The 26,042-nt window shown below is 29.8% G+C and overlaps 1 protein-coding gene and 2 pseudogenes across 3 annotated transcripts; all 3 read left to right on the top strand.

Annotated features, from left to right (window-relative positions):
* The first annotated feature begins 1,158 nt into the window (after nucleotides 1–1,158).
* LOC120576877 (probable terpene synthase 2) lies at nucleotides 1,159–4,542 on the top strand (annotated as a pseudogene). Its single transcript, XR_005642958.1, has 7 exons — nucleotides 1,159–1,265; nucleotides 1,491–1,770; nucleotides 2,151–2,523; nucleotides 2,630–2,848; nucleotides 2,947–3,085; nucleotides 3,635–3,883; nucleotides 3,980–4,542. The product of XR_005642958.1 is annotated as a probable terpene synthase 2 (transcript).
* Nucleotides 4,543–9,665: 5,123 nt separating this feature from the next.
* LOC120576880 (probable terpene synthase 2) lies at nucleotides 9,666–13,040 on the top strand (annotated as a pseudogene). Its single transcript, XR_005642960.1, has 7 exons — nucleotides 9,666–9,772; nucleotides 9,991–10,270; nucleotides 10,650–11,022; nucleotides 11,129–11,347; nucleotides 11,446–11,584; nucleotides 12,133–12,381; nucleotides 12,478–13,040. The product of XR_005642960.1 is annotated as a probable terpene synthase 2 (transcript).
* A 5,074-nt stretch (nucleotides 13,041–18,114) lies between these two features.
* On the top strand, nucleotides 18,115–21,545 carry LOC120576881 (probable terpene synthase 2). Its single transcript, XM_039827475.1, has 7 exons — nucleotides 18,115–18,275; nucleotides 18,497–18,776; nucleotides 19,157–19,529; nucleotides 19,636–19,854; nucleotides 19,953–20,091; nucleotides 20,642–20,890; nucleotides 20,987–21,545. Exons 1-7 carry the CDS (start codon nucleotides 18,168–18,170, stop codon nucleotides 21,278–21,280), a joined length of 1,662 nt encoding a protein of 553 aa, XP_039683409.1. The 5' UTR covers nucleotides 18,115–18,167; the 3' UTR covers nucleotides 21,281–21,545.
* Nucleotides 21,546–26,042: the final 4,497 nt, after the last annotated feature.

Raw genomic sequence — 26,042 nt, 5'->3', positions numbered from 1 at the left:
CATCAAAAACACAAAAAACAAAAAAATGAAAACACTAACCTAAAAACTAATTTTGAGCTGATTGTTTGCAGAGACATTTATAGAAATACAAAAAAAGAATCTGCAAAATTTCGTAGGTTTTCAAAGATGTTTCGATCGATTATTATTTTTCAACAAAAACGTGCGAAATTGCAATTTTGTTCCGAGTAAGCATATACTGACGGATCAAATTTCGTTATATAATTCTGTAGGCATGGTTAGAACATGATAAGAACCTTCACCATGAAATTTTGAAGTTTTTAAATGAGATACAAATTAATTATGAATTGTTTAAGAAATTCATAATTATGGGTAATAAAATTTCATGATAAATCTGTCCCTAGTCGGAAAAATCTAACTTTTGTGTGTAAAACCATGTTTTAACATCCTAATTAAAGATATCCGAAAAAAACCATGAAAAAATTCAATCTCTCTAGATCATTTTTTTGGACCACGCGTATATTAGAAGGTAAAAAAAATAAAAGAATCTCTCTTTTTTATTTTACAGAGTCATTTTTCAACATTGCGTATTTTGCATGGTCAATTCAAACAATTAATCCTTTAGTTTATAAGAAAAAAACGAAAAGTTGAAAAGAATATTTTTTATTTTGTTGAGAGGAATATGATGAAAAGATAACAAGCACAAAGGGGAACTTATTTATTTATAATTATGAAGATAATCAAATTATCACACGTTTCTTAGAATGCATATACTATATGCATGTCAACTGTTGCGTGCGCACACCAACAGCTTTGCCTTAAAAATTAGAGGTTGAAATAAATATTAAACTTATAGTATATGATGTACAGGCCAAATTAATGAAATAAATATATAGAAAAACAAATCTAGATCCAGTAGCTAGAGTTAAAATAAGACAGGCAATTAGGTCAACAATGTTCAAAAATAAATGCTCAAATTAACACATGCCGAAACTTGAGAATATATTTTAAAGGTTTTTAACACATGCAGGAACTTGAGAATATATTAAAAAAGTTTTAGTTCAACATGCGTACAATGGGAATTAGTATAATTCTTTAAAGTTTACTATAAATATCTATATAGACACCTTCTTCTTTCACAAACCAAAACATTAGAGTTGAAGAATTAGGGAAAGGTATAAATAAATTAAAGTAATTGGGATGTCTACTGTAGCTTACTCTGATCATGACGCCAAGCAAAGAAATCTTGCAGATTATCACCCAAGCGTTTGGGGGGTTTCTTCCTTCAGTATGCTTCAGAAACCATGGTACATATATATTGCCACTAGTTGTTTTCTATTATTCTATATATTAATATTATATGTTCTCCATTCATTTATGTAGTTAACAACGATTATTACTAGTATTTTCTTTTGGGATGTCAATATATATATATATATATAATTAAGAAACTCAAGTGAATTTTGTTAAATTTATTTATAATCAAGTGAATTTTGTTAATAATTAATTTTTTTTTCTCAAACACCTCACAGGAACTTGATCAGAATCTTGCATCACAAATTGATACGTTGAAAGATGAAGTGAGAAACATGCTTGTCTCAAAGACTGAGATGCCCTTGACAAAAGTCAAATTGATTGATTCAATATGTCGTTTGGGTGTTGGTTATCATTTTGAAAAAGAGATTGATGAAGTTTTGCAACATATTCACAAAAGTTATGTTGAAAATGGAGAAATAACGCTTGAAGACAGCCTGTGCTCTCTTGCCATGCTATTTAGGGTGTTCAGGCAACAAGGACTTCACGTTTCACCAAGTATATATATGCATGCCTCAACTTTATTTGCATTTATATATTGATTTCTGTTTAATTAACTATTTTGTTGTCTTACATTGCATCAATAATTAATTCAAAAAATTAGAACAACGCTTAGTCCATAAAAAAATTGTACTTACAAAAGAAAAAGTTCTTATTTTAATGTTTCAATGTTTTGGTGAGAAATTTTTTTGTTACTTTCTTTATAATCTTTAATAAAGGTTCTTATTTTCAGTGGCGTCTAATACAGGTCTTAGCGTTTCCTGTAACGCTTAGTGGCAAAATTTGATACGTATTTTATATTACTTGCATATTTTTTTTTATTAGTATTGTTTTGTTATTTCATTGACTCAAATGGTTGTTTTTAATAATTATACTAGATGTGTTCAACAAATTTAAAGACAAGCAAGGAAACTTTAATGAAAATCTTAGCACGGATGTTGAGGGGATGTTAAGCTTGTATGAAGCATCACATATGATGGTTCATGAAGATGACATTTTAGAAGAAGCATTAAATTTCACTTCAACTCACCTCGAGTCCATTGCCTCTCAATCGAGCCCTTCACTTGCTGCACAAATCGAATATACCTTAAAGCAGGCTCTCCACAAAAACATACCAAGGCTAGAGGCACGACACTACATTTCTATCTATGAGAAAGATCCTACCTGTGATGAAGTTCTACTCACTTTCGCAAAATTGGATTTCAATTTACTCCAATCCCTACATCAAAAAGAGTTTGGAAACATTTCCAAGTAAGTACTTAGATTACACACTCCAATCTTTTGTATTAAGATAATATTAGGAATATCATGGAAATATTAAACCTTGTAATAACTATATTGTTTTTCATCTTTAAAGATGGTGGAAGGAGTTGGACTTCTCTACCAAACTACCTTATGCAAGAGATAGGATCGCGGAATGTAGCTTTTGGGTTTTGACTGCATTTTTTGAACCCCAATATTCTCAAGCAAGAAAAATGATGATTAAAGTAATCACCCTACTTTCAATCATTGATGATACATATGATGCATATGGAACAATTGATGAACTGGAACTTTTTACCAAGGCAGTTGAAAGGTTGAATAAGATATCATATACAGATTAATATTTTCATCAAATTTATTTTTCGGTTGCTAATTAAAAGTAGTTCATTTTCCATCTATAATTTTTTTCAGGTGGGATATTAGCAGCTTGGACGAACTTCCAGACTACATGAAACCTATCTATAGATCATTCTTAACAATTTACGAAGAAATAGAGAAAGAAATGAGAAAAGAAGGAAGGATATATACCCTTGACTACTACAAAATTGAAGTATGACTTTCTGCTTTTTCTAATTACCCACTAGTACTTGAGTATTGGCCACAATTTTTTTTATGTACTTTTAACTATTTTTTGAAAATTTCTACTGTTCACTTCTTTGTGGTTCAGTTTAGTAAGTAAAACAATATAAATATGTATTTGTTTTATAAAATTAGCTATAGTTAGGTAAGGATAAACTAAAAAACCATTTGTGTTGGTTGAGTGTTTTTGGTTTCGGTTTTTGGTGTGTGCTCCTTTCAACTATCCACTTTCAATTTTCCCTATGTCTATTTCGGTGGGCAAATCCATATAAGTGAATTGTTGGATGGGACCCCTTAGATTAGTTAGTCTCTATATCATATCTTGATTTTTAAAATAAGAAAAGGATAGACCAAAAAACCGCTAACTTTTTTTCGGACTAGTTAAGTAAAACGTCCCTACAAATATTAAAATTTTCGTTTCTAGTCCCTACGACAACAAAAAAAAAAAACACACATTTTAATCAACATAAGACACATGAGTATCCTCGTATTTAATTTTTTTGTATGTTAATGATGGCAGTTCAAAAAGTCAGTGCAAGCATTTATGACAGAGGCGAGATGGCTGAATGAAAACCATATACCAACAACAGAAGAGTACATGCGCATATCAAAAAAATCAGGTGCTTACCCTTTGCTGATATTAACCTCTTACATTGGTATGGGTGACATAGCCACAAAGGAGATCTTCAATTGGGTATCAAATGAGCCAAGAATTGTTAACGCCGCTGCAACTCTTTGCAGGCTAATGGATGAAATTGTTTCCAGCGAGGTATTTATAAAATAACAAAATTAACTACTCACTAACATATTATTGTTTTCTTTCACTCGAAATGACCACTTGCATTATTTATTTTCTATTGTACAGTTTGAACAGAAAAGAGGACATGTTTGCTCATTGTTAGATTGTTATATGAAGCAATTTGATATGTCGAGAGAAGCTGCTATTCAAGAATGCAAAAATAGAATGACAATTGTTTGGAAAGATATAAATGAAGAATGTCTTAGGCCAACCGAAGTTCCGATGCCTTTTATGACTCGTGTTCTTAATCTTTCACGTTTTATGGATGTTATTTACAAAAACAAAGATAACTACACGGATTCTGACGGACTAATGAAGACATGTATTAAAGAAGTGTTGGTTGATCCTGTTCCAATTTGAGCACCGAGGTTTTAGTGGATGTTTGGATTCACATTAAGTTTGAAAAATCCAAGTGGCACATGGATTTTCTTAAAGTTCAAAAGTGGAGTAATTGCCAACAAGTATATGACACGCCTTGATATTATGAAGCTCAAAATAATTCAAATCAATTTTTTTTTTTTTTTTTTTATGTTCTTTATATTTCTACTTTGAATAAGCATTCAATTTTTGTATTTCGTGTGTGGGATTTCACTTTCATGAATAAAAACAAACTAGATCGTACATCCATGCGTCGTGCGGGTGAGTTGTATGGTAATGTGTTATCTATACTATATATCTATACTATATATATAGAAAACTACCCCTTTCAGCACGCTTTTGGGTTTGACTTTTCTTTCCAAAAATACCCTTAAGTTTTTATTTTAATTTTAAATACAAATAATACATGTAACAAATATATCTATACTATATATAAAGAAAACTACCCCTTTCAGCACCCTTTTGGGTTGGACTTTTCTTTTCAAAAATACCCTTAATTTTTTATTTTAATTTTAAATACAAATAACACATGTAACAAATATATAAGAATAAATTTAATTTAAAAGAAAACTTACACACAATTCCTTATGAATTCTTCTTAATGTTAGTCAATTATAAAATAACAACTAAATTACTAATCCATGTCACTAATCGTCCCCGTTAACTCTCTTTTACCTCCGTTAACCACAAATCAACTAAATTACTAGCACAAAACAAAAACTCAAGTTACCTTTTTATCAGCCGATTTTATGTTGTACATCTGTGTTGTTCGCCTCAATACAACCCACAAAGATTGCCAAGTATTTTCATATCCCATCCACAAAAAATAATATTTAAATATTATTTTATTACTTCCACAAAAAACAGTATTAATTTCCATATTATTTATTATTTTAATAATATAATTTACTCTTCCTTAGCCTTTGAACAATTGAAACAAACGTGAGCAAAAATTAATGTTGAAGATTGGACTTTAAATCCTCTAAAAAAATATTATAGGACTCAAAATATTTTAGAAAATTTTTTGTTAGCACTATAATAAATATTAATAAGTAGGGTTCTCACAGTTAATAGTCCGTTCCCGTATTGTTTAGTTTTCTCAACCCCCTGCATTGGAATTCAGAATTAACCTTTTTAGTTTTTTTTTCTTTTTCTTTCATGTTAAAACTAATCAAAGTCGATTAATTTTATGGATTATATATTTGACTTTGCTGGTTTATAAGCGATTATGATTCAAATTGTTTACGATTAATTTTAAAAATTATTTGACTTTACTGGTTTATAATTGTTTATGCAAACTATGATAGCGTGACTTTTTTTTTATATATAAAGAGAACTGTGGTTTTTTTTTAATTATTAAATAAAAGGAAAATAAGTAATAACATCACCTGCCGTAAGCTCTTCCCACTGCCGTTTAAAGGAATAAAAGCATTGTTGTTTTCTTTGTGATTCGAAACGTTGCATGTGTACAATTGATAAACTGCTCCCATGCCCCCCGTCCAATATCCAACCAAATATAGTGAAATCAAAGTGTTAAAACCATTTAAACTATATTCAAAATTGTTAAACGATAATTACACTCATGTTACCTGCAACTAAAAACAGAAACACTAGAAAGCTTCAAACCACCATCTTTTGTTATTAGTTACTTTCAAGCCACCATTTGAGAGACCATAAAAAGAGAAGACCGCTAAGAGTATGGATACGAACACCGACACCAGATACAACACGGATACTGACACGCCAATAACGTTGATAATTTGAAAGAATCATATAATTTAGGGTAATTATATTAGTGGATACGGATGCAACACGTGTTCAGACACATCTAATATGACGAATGTATGTGATTCATAGGCGAGGAGTAATATCATAATTTATATATGGTTGAAAGAGCCATAATTACACCTACAAATGATGATGTTCAAAAATTGAATGACATAATTATCAATTAGTTTCCAGGAGAATAACATAATTTGTTGTCATTTAACGAGGTTGAAGGGAATACTCATAACTTATATCAACATGAATTTTTAAACTCAACTGCTAAAGGAAGATTCTCATCACATATTTTAAAGGTAAAAAAAGGTGCACCTTTGATGTTGTTGCGAAACATAGACCCTAGATATGGCCTGTGTAATGGAACGCGATTTTATGTCGTGGTTTATTTAAGAATATGTTGAATATGGAAATCCTAACAGGAAGCAATGCTGGAAAAAGAGCATTTTTGTCCAGAATTAAATGAAAAACAAATGTGAGTTCATGACTTCCCTTTGTGCTTAGTAGAAAACAGTTTCCCATTAGACTAAGTTTTTCTATTACCATAAATAAGTCACAAAGGCAGACCATTTTCAATGTCGGAATCTATTTTCCACGGCATGTTTTCAGCCATGGTCAATTATATGTAGCCTTTTCAAGAGGAGTTTCTCAAAATTCAACAAAAGTTCTCATTAAAGAAGGGAAAATAGAAGCGGAAGATGGAGACTTTACGAAAAATGTAGTTTTTAAAGATATTATTTTATCGCAATCATTACAATGTGTCTTTTACATAACATGTCATTTATACATTTATTTATGATGTTTCTTTTACACAACACACTTATGTTATGATGTTACTAATTACTATTAGAATAAACAATAAATGATCATTATTTTACCTTAATTTTATATGCAGGCAAACTAAAATATGTTGAGTTCAAAAATAATTTTGTTATATGCCTTGACAATATTTTGTTTATAAATCAATATATCAATAATTTTCATAATATTTAAAAATTTAAAATTTTTAATCAAAACTATACAAACAATCATAATAAAATAATCACATGCGTTATTGCAGTAGAAAGAGCGGATAAACGGGCACGATGGTGCACGTCTTTCCTCTAGTTGTAAGTAATGGAAAATAATCAGTTAAAATGATTGTCATTGAATAATCAGTTAAAATTAGTGAATAAATTAAATATTTGTCTTTGATGAAGAAGAAGAAAAAACGCAAGACAGATATTGTAACGAATACGTAAAAATAACATGAGACATGCATGTTATCCCTAATAAAACAAAAGACAAATATTTAAACGATAAAATGTATTATTCATTCCATGTTTTCCCAGCACCAACTTAACAAACACAAATATGTTAAGAGGGAAACTTATTTGTTTAAGGATTTTGAATATGAATATGTTTTTTAGAATGTGCATATGTGATAAACTACGGCATGCGCACACCGGAAGCCTACACTAACAAATTATTGGATGAATATTTCTATTTGTTGGATGTACATATGCAATAAATTTAATTATAGATATTGTGAAACTGTTCCTCAACAAAATATCAATAAATTAAGCATTTTTTCATTTGAAACCTTTCCCTCAACAAAATATTAATAAACTAAGGATTTTTGCATAATGTGTAAAATTTCACATGTTTAAGAAGTTGTAAATAGTAAGTTTATATTAGAATTTGTACATTTAATAAATATTAAATATATAATTTTTAATAAATAATTGATGTTTTAAAAAAAAATGCCATTGTTTGGTTGCTGTAAGACTAGTCTTTGTTTCTTTATTAAAATTAAATATCCTTGTATGTTGCTAAAGTTTCGTGCAGACTATTTTTCGTTCATCCTCATTAAGAATTTAATTTTCACTAATGACCTGAAGTGATCATAATGTTGACATTTGTCGAGCAGCAACCATGGCTTTGCAATTCGGGAGACACTTGCAAACACGGCGACACTTATTTAGGTAAGACAGCAAGAGTGAGATGTATTGAAAGGATAATAATTGTGTACTTGAGTGGTGGTCTAAGGATCCTTCCATAGAACTTATGGAACAACTCCTAAAGAGTCGGTAGAAAACTGTTTTGTACAACAATTTTTATATCCATCAACCATCGTAGAGTAATGATGGTCGGAGACATTAAAGATTATCAGGAATCTAAAGCTTCTCATTGGTGGGCGTACAGATAGTTTTGTATTTTGTTGACGATACATCATACACTACCTTTTGAATCATATGTTAATCGGGGCACTATTCGATAGTGGTTTTTGGCCTAATAAGCATCAAGTATAGGCTTTTGACCTTGTAATATAGTTGAAGTCCAAAAAATCTTCTTAGAGGTTGAATATTTTCAAGCATGTTTAGGACATTAAAATATGACTTTACACAAAAATTTATAATTTTTCAACTAAGGTTGAATTAATTATGAATTTTTAAAGCATCAAAAACACAAAAAACAAAAAAATGAAAACACTAACCTAAAAACTAATTTTGAGCTGATTGTTTGCAGAGACATTTATAGAAATACAAAAAAAGAATCTGCAAAATTTCGTAGGTTTTCAAAGATGTTTCGATCGATTATTATTTTTCAACAAAAACGTGCGAAATTGCAATTTTGTTCCGAGTAAGCATATACTGACGGATCAAATTTCGTTATATAATTCTGTAGGCATGGTTAGAACATGATAAGAACCTTCACCATGAAATTTTGAAGTTTTTAAATGAGATACAAATTAATTATGAATTGTTTAAGAAATTCATAATTATGGGTAATAAAATTTCATGATAAATCTGTCCCTAGTCGGAAAAATCTAACTTTTGTGTGTAAAACCATGTTTTAACATCCTAATTAAAGATATCCGAAAAAAACCATGAAAAAATTCAATCTCTCTAGATCATTTTTTTGGACCACGCGTATATTAGAAGGTAAAAAAAATAAAAGAATCTCTCTTTTTTATTTTACAGAGTCATTTTTCAACATTGCGTATTTTGCATGGTCAATTCAAACAATTAATCCTTTAGTTTATAAGAAAAAAACGAAAAGTTGAAAAGAATATTTTTTATTTTGTTGAGAGGAATATGATGAAAAGATAACAAGCACAAAGGGGAACTTATTTATTTATAATTATGAAGATAATCAAATTATCACACGTTTCTTAGAATGCATATACTATATGCATGTCAACTGTTGCGTGCGCACACCAACAGCTTTGCCTTAAAAATTAGAGGTTGAAATAAATATTAAACTTATAGTATATGATGTACAGGCCAAATTAATGAAATAAATATATAGAAAAACAAATCTAGATCCAGTAGCTAGAGTTAAAATAAGACAGGCAATTAGGTCAACAATGTTCAAAAATAAATGCTCAAATTAACACATGCCGAAACTTGAGAATATATTTTAAAGGTTTTTAACACATGCAGGAACTTGAGAATATATTAAAAAAGTTTTAGTTCAACATGCGTACAATGGGAATTAGTATAATTCTTTAAAGTTTACTATAAATATCTATATAGACACCTTCTTCTTTCACAAACCAAAACATTAGAGTTGAAGAATTAGGGAAAGGTATAAATAAATTAAAGTAATTGGGATGTCTACTGTAGCTTACTCTGATCATGACGCCAAGCAAAGAAATCTTGCAGATTATCACCCAAGCGTTTGGGGGGTTTCTTCCTTCAGTATGCTTCAGAAACCATGGTACATATATATTGCCACTAGTTGTTTTCTATTATTCTATATATTAATATTATATGTTCTCCATTCATTTATGTAGTTAACAACGATAGTATTTTCTTTTGGGATGTCAATATATATATATATATATAATTAAGAAACTCAAGTGAATTTTGTTAAATTTATTTATAATCAAGTGAATTTTGTTAATAATTAATTTTTTTTTCTCAAACACCTCACAGGAACTTGATCAGAATCTTGCATCACAAATTGATACGTTGAAAGATGAAGTGAGAAACATGCTTGTCTCAAAGACTGAGATGCCCTTGACAAAAGTCAAATTGATTGATTCAATATGTCGTTTGGGTGTTGGTTATCATTTTGAAAAAGAGATTGATGAAGTTTTGCAACATATTCACAAAAGTTATGTTGAAAATGGAGAAATAACGCTTGAAGACAGCCTGTGCTCTCTTGCCATGCTATTTAGGGTGTTCAGGCAACAAGGACTTCACGTTTCACCAAGTATATATATGCATGCCTCAACTTTATTTGCATTTATATATTGATTTCTGTTTAATTAACTATTTTGTTGTCTTACATTGCATCAATAATTAATTCAAAAAATTAGAACAACGCTTAGTCCATAAAAAATTGTACTTACAAAAGAAAAAGTTCTTATTTTAATGTTTCAATGTTTTGGTGAGAAATTTTTTTGTTACTTTCTTTATAATCTTTAAGAAAGGTTCTTATTTTCAGTGGCGTCTAATACAGGTCTTAGCGTTTCCTGTAACGCTTAGTGGCAAAATTTGATACGTATTTTATATTACTTGCATATTTTTTTTTATTAGTATTGTTTTGTTATTTCATTGACTCAAATGGTTGTTTTTAATAATTATACTAGATGTGTTCAACAAATTTAAAGACAAGCAAGGAAACTTTAATGAAAATCTTAGCACGGATGTTGAGGGGATGTTAAGCTTGTATGAAGCATCACATATGATGGTTCATGAAGATGACATTTTAGAAGAAGCATTAAATTTCACTTCAACTCACCTCGAGTCCATTGCCTCTCAATCGAGCCCTTCACTTGCTGCACAAATCGAATATACCTTAAAGCAGGCTCTCCACAAAAACATACCAAGGCTAGAGGCACGACACTACATTTCTATCTATGAGAAAGATCCTACCTGTGATGAAGTTCTACTCACTTTCGCAAAATTGGATTTCAATTTACTCCAATCCCTACATCAAAAAGAGTTTGGAAACATTTCCAAGTAAGTACTTAGATTACACACTCCAATCTTTTGTATTAAGATAATATTAGGAATATCATGGAAATATTAAACCTTGTAATAACTATATTGTTTTTCATCTTTAAAGATGGTGGAAGGAGTTGGACTTCTCTACCAAACTACCTTATGCAAGAGATAGGATCGCGGAATGTAGCTTTTGGGTTTTGACTGCATTTTTTGAACCCCAATATTCTCAAGCAAGAAAAATGATGATTAAAGTAATCACCCTACTTTCAATCATTGATGATACATATGATGCATATGGAACAATTGATGAACTGGAACTTTTTACCAAGGCAGTTGAAAGGTTGAATAAGATATCATATACAGATTAATATTTTCATCAAATTTATTTTTCGGTTGCTAATTAAAAGTAGTTCATTTTCCATCTATAATTTTTTTCAGGTGGGATATTAGCAGCTTGGACGAACTTCCAGACTACATGAAACCTATCTATAGATCATTCTTAACAATTTACGAAGAAATAGAGAAAGAAATGAGAAAAGAAGGAAGGATATATACCCTTGACTACTACAAAATTGAAGTATGACTTTCTGCTTTTTCTAATTACCCACTAGTACTTGAGTATTGGCCACAATTTTTTTTATGTACTTTTAACTATTTTTTGAAAATTTCTACTGTTCACTTCTTTGTGGTTCACTTTAGTAAGTAAAACAATATAAATATGTATTTGTTTTATAAAATTAGCTATAGTTAGGTAAGGATAAACTAAAAAACCATTTGTGTTGGTTGAGTGTTTTTGGTTTCGGTTTTTGGTGTGTGCTCCTTTCAACTATCCACTTTCAATTTTCCCTATGTCTATTTCGGTGGGCAAATCCATATAAGTGAATTGTTGGATGGGACCCCTTAGATTAGTTAGTCTCTATATCATATCTTGATTTTTAAAATAAGAAAAGGATAGACCAAAAAACCGCTAACTTTTTTTCGGACTAGTTAAGTAAAACGTCCCTACAAATATTAAAATTTTCGTTTCTAGTCCCTACGACAACAAAAAAAAAAACACACATTTTAATCAACATAAGACACATGAGTATCCTCGTATTTAATTTTTTTGTATGTTAATGATGGCAGTTCAAAAAGTCAGTGCAAGCATTTATGACAGAGGCGAGATGGCTGAATGAAAACCATATACCAACAACAGAAGAGTACATGCGCATATCAAAAAAATCAGGTGCTTACCCTTTGCTGATATTAACCTCTTACATTGGTATGGGTGACATAGCCACAAAGGAGATCTTCAATTGGGTATCAAATGAGCCAAGAATTGTTAACGCCGCTGCAACTCTTTGCAGGCTAATGGATGAAATTGTTTCCAGCGAGGTATTTATAAAATAACAAAATTAACTACTCACTAACATATTATTGTTTTCTTTCACTCGAAATGACCACTTGCAATATTTATTTTCTATTGTACAGTTTGAACAGAAAAGAGGACATGTTTGCTCATTGTTAGATTGTTATATGAAGCAATTTGATATGTCGAGAGAAGCTGCTATTCAAGAATGCAAAAATAGAATGACAATTGTTTGGAAAGATATAAATGAAGAATGTCTTAGGCCAACCGAAGTTCCGATGCCTTTTATGACTCGTGTTCTTAATCTTTCGCGTTTTATGGATGTTATTTACAAAAACAAAGATAACTACACGGATTCTGACGGACTAATGAAGACATGTATTAAAGAAGTGTTGGTTGATCCTGTTCCAATTTGAGCACCGAGGTTTTAGTGGATGTTTGGATTCACATTAAGTTTGAAAAATCCAAGTGGCACATGGATTTTCTTAAAGTTCAAAAGTGGAGTAATTGCCAACAAGTATATGACACGCCTTGATATTATGAAGCTCAAAATAATTCAAATCAATTTTTTTTTTTTTTTTTTTATGTTCTTTATATTTCTACTTTGAATAAGCATTCAATTTTTGTATTTCGTGTGTGGGATTTCACTTTCATGAATAAAAACAAACTAGATCGTACATCCATGCGTCGTGCGGGTGAGTTGTATGGCAATGTGTTATCTATACTATATATCTATACTATATATATAGAAAACTACCCCTTTCAGCACGCTTTTGGGTTTGACTTTTCTTTCCAAAAATACCCTTAAGTTTTTATTTTAATTTTAAATACAAATAATACATGTAACAAATATATCTATACTATATATAAAGAAAACTACCCCTTTCAGCACCCTTTTGGGTTGGACTTTTCTTTTCAAAAATACCCTTAATTTTTTATTTTAATTTTAAATACAAATAACACATGTAACAAATATATAAGAATAAATTTAATTTAAAAGAAAACTTACACACAATTCCTTATGAATTCTTCTTAATGTTAGTCAATTATAAAATAACAACTAAATTACTAATCCATGTCACTAATCGTCCCCGTTAACTCTCTTTTACCTCCGTTAACCACAAATCAACTAAATTACTAGCACAAAACAAAAACTCAAGTTACCTTTTTATCAGCCGATTTTATGTTGTACATCTGTGTTGTTCGCCTCAATACAACCCACAAAGATTGCCAAGTATTTTCATATCCCATCCACAAAAAATAATATTTAAATATTATTTTATTACTTCCACAAAAAACAGTATTAATTTCCATATTATTTATTATTTTAATAATATAATTTACTCTTCCTTAGCCTTTGAACAATTGAAACAAACGTGAGCAAAAATTAATGTTGAAGATTGGACTTTAAATCCTCTAAAAAAATATTATAGGACTCAAAATATTTTAGAAAATTTTTTGTTAGCACTATAATAAATATTAATAAGTAGGGTTCTCACAGTTAATAGTCCGTTCCCGTATTGTTTAGTTTTTCTCAACCCCCTGCATTGGAATTCAGAATTAACCTTTTTAGTTTTTTTTTCTTTTTCTTTCATGTTAAAACTAATCAAAGTCGATTAATTTTATGGATTATATATTTGACTTTGCTGGTTTATAAGCGATTATGATTCAAATTGTTTACGATTAATTTTAAAAATTATTTGACTTTACTGGTTTATAATTGTTTATGCAAACTATGATAGCGTGACTTTTTTTTTATATATAAAGAGAACTGTGGTTTTTTTTTTAATTATTAAATAAAAGGAAAATAAGTAATAACATCACCTGCCGTTAAGCTCTTCCCACTGCCGTTTAAAGGAATAAAAGCATTGTTGTTTTCTTTGTGATTCGAAACGTTGCATGTGTACAATTGATAAACTGCTCCCATGCCCCCCGTCCAATATCCAACCAAATATAGTGAAATCAAAGTGTTAAAACCATTTAAACTATATTCAAAATTGTTAAACGATAATTACACTCATGTTACCTGCAACTAAAAACAGAAACACTAGAAAGCTTCAAACCACCATCTTTTGTTATTAGTTACTTTCAAGCCACCATTTGAGAGACCATAAAAAGAGAAGACCGCTAAGAGTATGGATACGAACACCGACACCAGATACAACACGGATACTGACACGCCAATAACGTTGATAATTTGAAAGAATCATATAATTTAGGGTAATTATATTAGTGGATACGGATGCAACACGTGTTCAGACACATCTAATATGACGAATGTATGTGATTCATAGGCGAGGAGTAATATCATAATTTATATATGGTTGAAAGAGCCATAATTACACCTACAAATGATGATGTTCAAAAATTGAATGACATAATTATCAATTAGTTTCCAGGAGAATAACATAATTTGTTGTCATTTAACGAGGTTGAAGGGAATACTCATAACTTATATCAACATGAATTTTTAAACTCAACTGCTAAAGGAAGATTCTCATCACATATTTTAAAGGTAAAAAAAGGTGCACCTTTGATGTTGTTGCGAAACATAGACCCTAGATATGACCTGTGTAATGGAACGCGATTTTATGTCGTGGTTTATTTAAGAATATGTTGAATATGGAAATCCTAACAGGAAGCAATGCTGGAAAAAGAGCATTTTTGTCCAGAATTAAATGAAAAACAAATGTGAGTTCATGACTTCCCTTTGTGCTTAGTAGAAAACAGTTTCCCATTAGACTAAGTTTTTCTATTACCATAAATAAGTCACAAAGGCAGACCATTTTCAATGTCGGAATCTATTTTCCACGGCATGTTTTCAGCCATGGTCAATTATATGTAGCCTTTTCAAGAGGAGTTTCTCAAAATTCAACAAAAGTTCTCATTAAAGAAGGGAAAATAGAAGCGGAAGATGGAGACTTTACGAAAAATGTAGTTTTTAAAGATATTATTTTATCGCAATCATTACAATGTGTCTTTTACATAACATGTCATTTATACATTTATTTATGATGTTTCTTTTACACAACACACTTATGTTATGATGTTACTAATTACTATTAGAATAAACAATAAATGATCATTATTTTACCTTAATTTTATATGCAGGCAAACTAAAATATGTTGAGTTCAAAAATAATTTTGTTATATGCCTTGACAATATTTTGTTTATAAATCAATATATCAATAATTTTCATAATATTTAAAAATTTAAAATTTTTAATCAAAACTATACAAACAATCATAATAAAATAATCACATGCGTTATTGCAGTAGAAAGAGCGGATAAACGGGCACGATGGTGCACGTCTTTCCTCTAGTTGTAAGTAATGGAAAATAATCAGTTAAAATGATTGTCATTGAATAATCAGTTAAAATTAGTGAATAAATTAAATATTTGTCTTTGATGAAGAAGAAGAAAAAACGCAAGACAGATATTGTAACGAATACGTAAAAATAAAATGAGACATGCATGTTATCCCTAATAAAACAAAAGACAAATATTTAAACGATAAAATGTATTATTCATTCCATGTTTTCCCAGCACCAACTTAACAAACACAAATATGTTAAGAGGGAAACTTATTTGTTTAAGGATTTTGAATATGAATATGTTTTTTAGAATGTGCATATGTGATAAACTACGGCATGCGCACACCGGAAGCCTACACTAACAAATTATTGGATGAATATTTCTATTTGTTGGATGTACATATGCAATAAATTTAATTATAGATATTGTGAAACTGTTCCTCAACAAAATATCAATAAATTAAGCATTTTTTCATTTGAAACCTTTCCCTCAACAAAATATTAATAAACTAAGGATTTTTGCATAATGTGTAAAATTTCACATGTTTAAGAAGTTGTAAATAGTAAGTTTATATTAGAATTTGTACATTTAATAAATATTAAATATATAATTTTTAATAAATAATTGATGTTTTAAAAAAAAATGCCATTGTTTGGTTGCTGTAAGACTAGTCTTTGTTTCTTTATTAAAATTAAATATCCTTGTATGTTGCTAAAGTTTCGTGCAGACTATTTTTTCGTTCATCCTCATTAAGAATTTAATTTTCACTAATGACCTGAAGTGATCATAATGTTGACATTTGTCGAGCAGCAACCATGGCTTTGCAATTCGGGAGACACTTGCAAACACGGCGACACTTATTTAGGTAAGATAGCAAGAGTGAGATGTATTGAAAGGATAATAATTGTGTACTTGAGTGGTGGTCTAAGGATCCTTCCATAGAACTTATGGAACAACTCCTAAAGAGTCGGTAGAAAACTGTTTTGTACAACAATTTTTATATCCATCAACCATCGTAGAGTAATGATGGTCGGAGACATTAAAGATTATCAGGAATCTAAAGCTTCTCATTGGTGGGCGTACAGATAGTTTTGTATTTTGTTGACGATACATCATACACTACCTTTTGAATCATATGTTAATCGGGGCACTATTCGATAGTGGTTTTTGGCCTAATAAGCATCAAGTATAGGCTTTTGACCTTGTAATATAGTTGAAGTCCAAAAAATCTTCTTAGAGGTTGAATATTTTCAAGCATGTTTAGGACATTAAAATATGACTTTACACAAAAATTTATAATTTTTCAACTAAGGTTGAATTAATTATGAATTTTTAAAGCATCAAAAACACAAAAAACAAAAAAATGAAAACACTAACCTAAAAACTAATTTTGAGCTGATTGTTTGCAGAGACATTTATAGAAATACAAAAAAAGAATCTGCAAAATTTCGTAGGTTTTCAAAGATGTTTCGATCGATTATTATTTTTCAACAAAAACGTGCGAAATTGCAATTTTGTTCCGAGTAAGCATATACTGACGGATCAAATTTCGTTATATAATTCTGTAGGCATGGTTAGAACATGATAAGAACCTTCACCATGAAATTTTGAAGTTTTTAAATGAGATACAAATTAATTATGAATTGTTTAAGAAATTCATAATTATGGGTAATAAAATTTCATGATAAATCTGTCCCTAGTCGGAAAAATCTAACTTTTGTGTGTAAAACCATGTTTTAACATCCTAATTAAAGATATCCGAAAAAAACCATGAAAAAATTCAATCTCTCTAGATCATTTTTTTGGACCACGCGTATATTAGAAGGTAAAAAAAATAAAAGAATCTCTCTTTTTTATTTTACAGAGTCATTTTTCAACATTGCGTATTTTGCATGGTCAATTCAAACAATTAATCCTTTAGTTTATAAGAAAAAAACGAAAAGTTGAAAAGAATATTTTTTATTTTGTTGAGAGGAATATGATGAAAAGATAACAAGCACAAAGGGGAACTTATTTATTTATAATTATGAAGATAATCAAATTATCACACGTTTCTTAGAATGCATATACTATATGCATGTCAACTGTTGCGTGCGCACACCAACAGCTTTGCCTTAAAAATTAGAGGTTGAAATAAATATTAAACTTATAGTATATGATGTACAGGCCAAATTAATGAAATAAATATATAGAAAAACAAATCTAGATCCAGTAGCTAGAGTTAAAATAAGACAGGCAATTAGGTCAACAATGTTCAAAAATAAATGCTCAAATTAACACAATGCGAAACTTGAGAATATATTTTAAAGGTTTTTAACACATGCAGGAACTTGAGAATATATTAAAAAAGTTTTAGTTCAACATGCGTACAATGGGAATTAGTATAATTCTTTAAAGTTTACTATAAATATCTATATAGACACCTTCTTCTTTCACAAACCAAAACATTAGAGTTGAAGAATTAGGGAAAGGTATAAATAAATTAAAGTAATTGGGATGTCTACTGTAGCTTACTCTGATCATGACGCCAAGCAAAGAAATCTTGCAGATTATCACCCAAGCGTTTGGGGGGGTTTCTTCCTTCAGTATGCTTCAGAAACCATGGTACATATATATTGCCACTAGTTGTTTTCTATTATTCTATATATTAATATTATATGTTCTCCATTCATTTATGTAGTTAACAACGATTATTACTAGTATTTTCTTTTGGGATGTCAATATATATATATATAATTAAGAAACTCAAGTGAATTTTGTTAAATTTATTTATAATCAAGTGAATTTTGTTAATAATTAATTTTTTTTTCTCAAACACCTCACAGGAACTTGATCAGAATCTTGCATCACAAATTGATACGTTGAAAGATGAAGTGAGAAACATGCTTGTCTCAAAGACTGAGATGCCCTTGACAAAAGTCAAATTGATTGATTCAATATGTCGTTTGGGTGTTGGTTATCATTTTGAAAAAGAGATTGATGAAGTTTTGCAACATATTCACAAAAGTTATGTTGAAAATGGAGAAATAACGCTTGAAGACAGCCTGTGCTCTCTTGCCATGCTATTTAGGGTGTTCAGGCAACAAGGACTTCACGTTTCACCAAGTATATATATGCATGCCTCAACTTTATTTGCATTTATATATTGATTTCTGTTTAATTAACTATTTTGTTGTCTTACATTGCATCAATAATTAATTCAAAAAATTAGAACAACGCTTAGTCCATAAAAAAATTGTACTTACAAAAGAAAAAGTTCTTATTTTAATGTTTCAATGTTTTGGTGAGAAATTTTTTTGTTACTTTCTTTATAATCTCTAAGAAAGGTTCTTATTTTCAGTGGCGTCTAATACAGGTCTTAGCGTTTCCTGTAACGCTTAGTGGCAAAATTTGATACGTATTTTATATTACTTGCATATTTTTTTTTATTAGTATTGTTTTGTTATTTCATTGACTCAAATGGTTGTTTTTAATAATTATACTAGATGTGTTCAACAAATTTAAAGACAAGCAAGGAAACTTTAATGAAAATCTTAGCACGGATGTTGAGGGGATGTTAAGCTTGTATGAAGCATCACATATGATGGTTCATGAAGATGACATTTTAGAAGAAGCATTAAATTTCACTTCAACTCACCTCGAGTCCATTGCCTCTCAATCGAGCCCTTCACTTGCTGCACAAATCGAATATACCTTAAAGCAGGCTCTCCACAAAAACATACCAAGGCTAGAGGCACGACACTACATTTCTATCTATGAGAAAGATCCTACCTGTGATGAAGTTCTACTCACTTTCGCAAAATTGGATTTCAATTTACTCCAATCCCTACATCAAAAAGAGTTTGGAAACATTTCCAAGTAAGTACTTAGATTACACACTCCAATCTTTTGTATTAAGATAATATTAGGAATATCATGGAAATATTAAACCTTGTAATAACTATATTGTTTTTCATCTTTAAAGATGGTGGAAGGAGTTGGACTTCTCTACCAAACTACCTTATGCAAGAGATAGGATCGCGGAATGTAGCTTTTGGGTTTTGACTGCATTTTTTGAACCCCAATATTCTCAAGCAAGAAAAATGATGATTAAAGTAATCACCCTACTTTCAATCATTGATGATACATACGATGCATATGGAACAATTGATGAACTGGAACTTTTTACCAAGGCAGTTGAAAGGTTGAATAAGATATCATATACAGATTAATATTTTCATCAAATTTATTTTTCGGTTGCTAATTAAAAGTTGTTCATTTTCCATCTATAATTTTTTTCAGGTGGGATATTAGCAGCTTGGACGAACTTCCAGACTACATGAAACCTATCTATAGATCATTCTTAACAATTTATGAAGAAATAGAGAAAGAAATGAGAAAAGAAGGAAGGATATATACCCTTGACTACTACAAAATTGAAGTATGACTTTCTGCTTTTTCTAATTACCCACTAGTACTTGAGTATTGGCCACAATTTTTTTTATGTACTTTTAACTATTTTTTGAAAATTTCTACTGTTCACTTCTTTGTGGTTCACTTTAGTAAGTAAAACAATATAAATATGTATTTGTTTTATAAAATTAGCTATAGTTAGGTAAGGATAAACTAAAAAACCATTTGTGTTGGTTGAGTGTTTTTGGTTTCGGTTTTTGGTGTGTGCTCCTTTCAACTATCCACTTTCAATTTTCCCTATGTCCATTTCGGTGGGCAAATCCATACAAGTGAATTGTTGGATGGGACCCCTTAGATTAGTTAGTCTCTATATCATATCTTGATTTTTAAAATAAGAAAAGGATAGACCAAAAAACCGCTAACTTTTTTTTGGACTAGTTAAGTAAAACGTCCCTACAAATATTAAAATTTTCGTTTCTAGTCCCTACGACAACAAAAAAAAAAAAAAACACCTTTTAGTCAACATAAGACACATGAGTATCCTCGTATTTAATTTTTTTGTATGTTAATGATGGCAGTTCAAAAAGTCAGTGCAAGCATTTATGACAGAGGCGAGATGGCTGAATGAAAACCATATACCAACAACAGAAGAGTACATGCGCATATCAAAAAAATCAGGTGCTTACCCTTTGCTGATATTAACCTCTTACATTGGTATGGGTGACATAGCCACAAAGGAGATCTTCAATTGGGTATCAAATGAGCCAAGAATTGTTAACGCCGCTGCAACTCTTTGCAGGCTAATGGATGAAATTGTTTCCAGCGAGGTATTTATAAAATAACAAAATTAACTACTCACTAACATATTATTGTTTTCTTTCACTCGAAATGACCACTTGCATTATTTATTTTCTATTGTACAGTTTGAACAGAAAAGAGGACATGTTTGCTCATTGTTAGATTGTTATATGAAGCAATTTGATATGTCGAGAGAAGCTGCTATTCAAGAATGCAAAAATAGAATGACAATTGTTTGGAAAGATATAAATGAAGAATGTCTTAGGCCAACCGAAGTTCCGATGCCTTTTATGACTCGTGTTCTTAATCTTTCGCGTTTTATGGATGTTATTTACAAAAACAAAGATAACTACACGGATTCTGACGGACTAATGAAGACATGTATTAAAGAAGTGTTGGTTGATCCTGTTCCAATTTGAGCACCGAGGTTTTAGTGGATGTTTGGATTCACATTAAGTTTGAAAAATCCAAGTGGCACATGGATTTTCTTAAAGTTCAAAAGTGGAGTAATTGCCAACAAGTATATGACACGCCTTGATATTATGAAGCTCAAAATAATTCAAATCAATATTTTTTTTTTTTTATGTTCTTTATATTTCTACTTTGAATAAGCATTCAATTTTTGTATTTCGTGTGTGGGATTTCACTTTCATGAATAAAAACAAACTAGATCGTACATCCATGCGTCGTGCGGGTGAGTTGTATGGTAATGTGTTATCTATACTATATATCTATACTATATATATAGAAAACTACCCCTTTCAGCACGCTTTTGGGTTTGACTTTTCTTTTCAAAAATACCCTTAATTTTTTATTTTTATTTTAAATACAAATAACACATGTAACAAATATATAAGAATAAATTTAATTTAAAAGAAAACTTACACACAATTCCTTATGAATTCTTCTTAATGTTAGTCAATTATAAAATAACAACTAAATTACTAATCCATGTCACTAATCGTCCCCGTTAACTCTCTTTTACCTCCGTTAACCACAAATCAACTAAATTACTCGCACAAATCAAAAACTCAAGTTACCTTTTTATCAGCCGATTTTATGTTGTACATCTGTGTTGTTCGCCTCAATACAACCCACAAAGATTGCCAAGTATTTTCATATCCCATCCACAAAAAATAATATTTAAATATTATTTTATTACTTCCACAAAAAACAGTATTAATTTCCATATTATTTATTATTTTAATAATATAATTTACTCTTCCTTAGCCTTTGAACAATTGAAACAAACGTGAGCAAAAATTAATGTTGAAGATTGGACTTTAAATCCTCTAAAAAAATATTATAGGACTCAAAATATTTTAGAAAATTTTTTGTTAGCACTATAATAAATATTAATAAGTAGGGTTCTCACAGTTAATAGTCCGTTCCCGTATTGTTTAGTTTTTCTCAACCCCCTGCATTGGAATTCAGAATTAACCTTTTTAGTTTTTTTTTCTTTTTCTTTCATGTTAAAACTAATCAAAGTCGATTAATTTTATGGATTATATATTTGACTTTGCTGGTTTATAAGCGATTATGATTCAAATTGTTTACGATTAATTTTAAAAATTATTTGACTTTACTGGTTTATAATTGTTTATGCAAACTATGATAGCGTGACTTTTTTTTTATATATAAAGAGAACTGTGGTTTTTTTTTTAATTATTAAATAAAAGGAAAATAAGTAATAACATCACCTGCCGTTAAGCTCTTCCCACTGCCGTTTAAAGGAATAAAAGCATTGTTGTTTTCTTTGTGATTCGAAACGTTGCATGTGTACAATTGATAAACTGCTCCCATGCCCCCCGTCCAATATCCAACCAAATATAGTGAAATCAAAGTGTTAAAACCATTTAAACTATATTCAAAATTGTTAAACGATAATTACACTCATGTTACCTGCAACTAAAAACAGAAACACTAGAAAGCTTCAAACCACCATCTTTTGTTATTAGTTACTTTCAAGCCACCATTTGAGAGACCATAAAAAGAGAAGACCGCTAAGAGTATGGATACGAACACCGACACCAGATACAACACGGATACTGACACGCCAATAACGTTGATAATTTGAAAGAATCATATAATTTAGGGTAATTATATTAGTGGATACGGATGCAACACGTGTTCAGACACATCTAATATGACGAATGTATGTGATTCATAGGCGAGGAGTAATATCATAATTTATATATGGTTGAAAGAGCCATAATTACACCTACAAATGATGATGTTCAAAAATTAAATGACATAATTATCAATTAGTTTCCAGGAGAATAACATAATTTGTTGTCATTTAACGAGGTTGAAGGGAATACTCATAACTTATATCAACATGAATTTTTAAACTCAACTGCTAAAGGAAGATTCCCATCACATATTTTAAAGGTAAAAAAAGGTGCACCTTTGATGTTGTTGCGAAACATAGACCCTAGATATGGCCTGTGTAATGGAACGCGATTTTATGTCGTGGTTTATTTAAGAATATGTTGAATGTGGAAATCCTAAGAGGAAGCAATGCTGGAAAAAGAGCATTTTTGTCCAGAATTAAATGAAAAACAAATGTGAGTTCATGACTTCCCTTTGTGCTTAGTAGAAAACAGTTTCCCATTAGACTAAGTTTTTCTATTACCATAATTAAGTCACAAAGGCAGACCATTTTCAATGTCGGAATCTATTTTCCACGGCATGTTTTCAGCCATGGTCAATTATATGTAGCCTTTTCAAGAGGAGTTTCTCAAAATTCAACAAAAGTTCTCATTAAAGAAGGGAAAATAGAAGCGGAAGATGGAGACTTTACGAAAAATGTAGTTTTTAAAGATATTATTTTATCGCAATCATTACAATGTGTCTTTTACATAACATGTCATTTATACATTTATTTATGATGTTTCTTTTACACAACACACTTATGTTATGATGTTACTAATTACTATTAGAATAAACAATAAATGATCATTATTTTACCTTAATTTTATATGCAGGCAAACTAAAATATGTTGAGTTCAAAAATAATTTTGTTATATGCCTTGACAATATTTTGTTTATAAATCAATATATTTAAACGATAAAATGTATTATTCATTCCATGTTTTCCCAGCACCAACTTAACAAACACAAATATGTTAAGAGGGAAACTTATTTGTTTAAGGATTTCGAATATGAATATGTTTTTTAGAATGTGCATATGTGATAAACTACGGCATGCGCACACCGGAAGCCTACACTAACAAATTATTGGATGAATATTTCTATTTGTTGGATGTACATATGCAATAAATTTAATTATAGATATTGTGAAACTGTTCCTCAACAAAATATCAATAAATTAAGCATTTTTTCATTTGAAACCTTTCCCTCAACAAAATATTAATAAACTAAGGATTTTTGCATAATGTGTAAAATTTCACATGTTTAAGAAGTTGTAAATAGTAAGATTATATTAGAATTTGTACATTTAATAAATATTAAATATATAATTTTTAATAAATAATTGATGTTTAAAAAAAAATGCCATTGTTTGGTTGCTTTAAGACTAGTCTTTGTTTCTTTATTAAAATTAAATATCCTTGTATGTTGCTAAAGTTTCGTGCAGACTATTTTTTCGTTCATCCTTATTAAGAATTTAATTTTCACTAATGACCTGAAGTGATCATAATGTTGACATTTGTCGAGCAGCAACCATGGCTTTGCAATTCGGGAGACACTTGCAAACACGGCGACACTTATTTAGGTAAGACAGCAAGAGTGAGATGTATTGAAAGGATAATAATTGTGTACTTGAGTGGTGGTCTAAGGATCCTTCCATAGAACTTATGGAACAACTCCTAAAGAGTCGGTAGAAAACTGTTTTGTACAGCAATTTTTATATCCATCAACCATCGTAGAGTAATGATGGTCGGAGACATTAAAGATTATCAGGAATCTAAAGCTTCTCATTGGTGGGCGTACAGATAGTTTTGTATTTTGTTGACGATACATCATACACTACCTTTTGAATCATATGTTAATCGGGGCACTATTCGATAGTGGTTTTTGGCCTAATAAGCATCAAGTATAGGCTTTTGACCTTGTAATATAGTTGAAGTCCAAAAAATCTTCTTAGAGGTTGAATATTTTCAAGCATGTTTAGGACATTAAAATATGACTTTACACAAAAATTTATAATTTTTCAACTAAGGTTGAATTAATTATGAATTTTTAAAGCATCAAAAACACAAAAAACAAAAAAATGAAAACACTAACCTAAAAACTAATTTTGAGCTGATTGTTTGCAGAGACATTTATAGAAATACAAAAAAAGAATCTGCAATATTTCGTAGGTTTTCAAAGATGTTTCGATCGATTATTATTTTTCAACAAAAACGTGCGAAATTGCAATTTTTGTTCCGAGTAAGCGTATACTCACGGATCAAATTTCGTTATATAATTCTGTAGGCATGGTTAGAATATGATAAGAACCTTCACAATGAAATTTTGAAGTTTTTAAATGAGATACAAATTAATTATGAATTGTTTAAGAAATTCATAATTTTGGGTAATAAAATTTCATGATAAATCTGTCCCTAGTCGGAAAAATCTAACTTTTGTGTGTAAAACCATGTTTTAACATCCTAATTAAAGATATCCGAAAAAAACCATGAAAAAATTCAATCTCTCTAGATCATTTTTTTGGACCACGCGTATATTAGAAGGTAAAAAAAATAAAAGAATCTCTCTTTTTTATTTTACAGAGTCATTTTTCAACATTGCATATTTTGCATGGTCAATTCAAACAATTAATCCTTTAGTTTATAAGAAAAAAACGAAAAGTTGAAAAGAATATTTTTTATTTTGTTGAGAGGAATATGATGAAAAGATAACAAGCACAAAGGGGAACTTATTTATTTATAATTATGAAGATAATCAAATTATCACACGTTTCTTAGAATGCATATACTATATGCATGTCAACTGTTGCGTGCGCACACCAACAGCTTTGCCTTAAAAATTAGAGGTTGAAATAAATATTAAACTTATACACCCTCCGGTCACTAATATAAGCAAAAATTCACTTTTTAGATAGATTCAATTAATGATGCATGTGATATATAATAAAGACCATATACATCATTAATTGAATGTATCTAAAAAGTGAATTTTTGCTTATATTAGTGACCGGAGGATGTATATGATGTA

The sequence above is a fragment of the Medicago truncatula genome, chromosome 7 (genome assembly GCF_003473485.1).
Source record: "Medicago truncatula cultivar Jemalong A17 chromosome 7, MtrunA17r5.0-ANR, whole genome shotgun sequence".
Taxonomy (NCBI): Eukaryota; Viridiplantae; Streptophyta; class Magnoliopsida; order Fabales; family Fabaceae; genus Medicago; species Medicago truncatula.
Note: the sequence above shows the minus strand (reverse complement) of the source record. Positions and strands in the feature narration are given on the sequence as shown.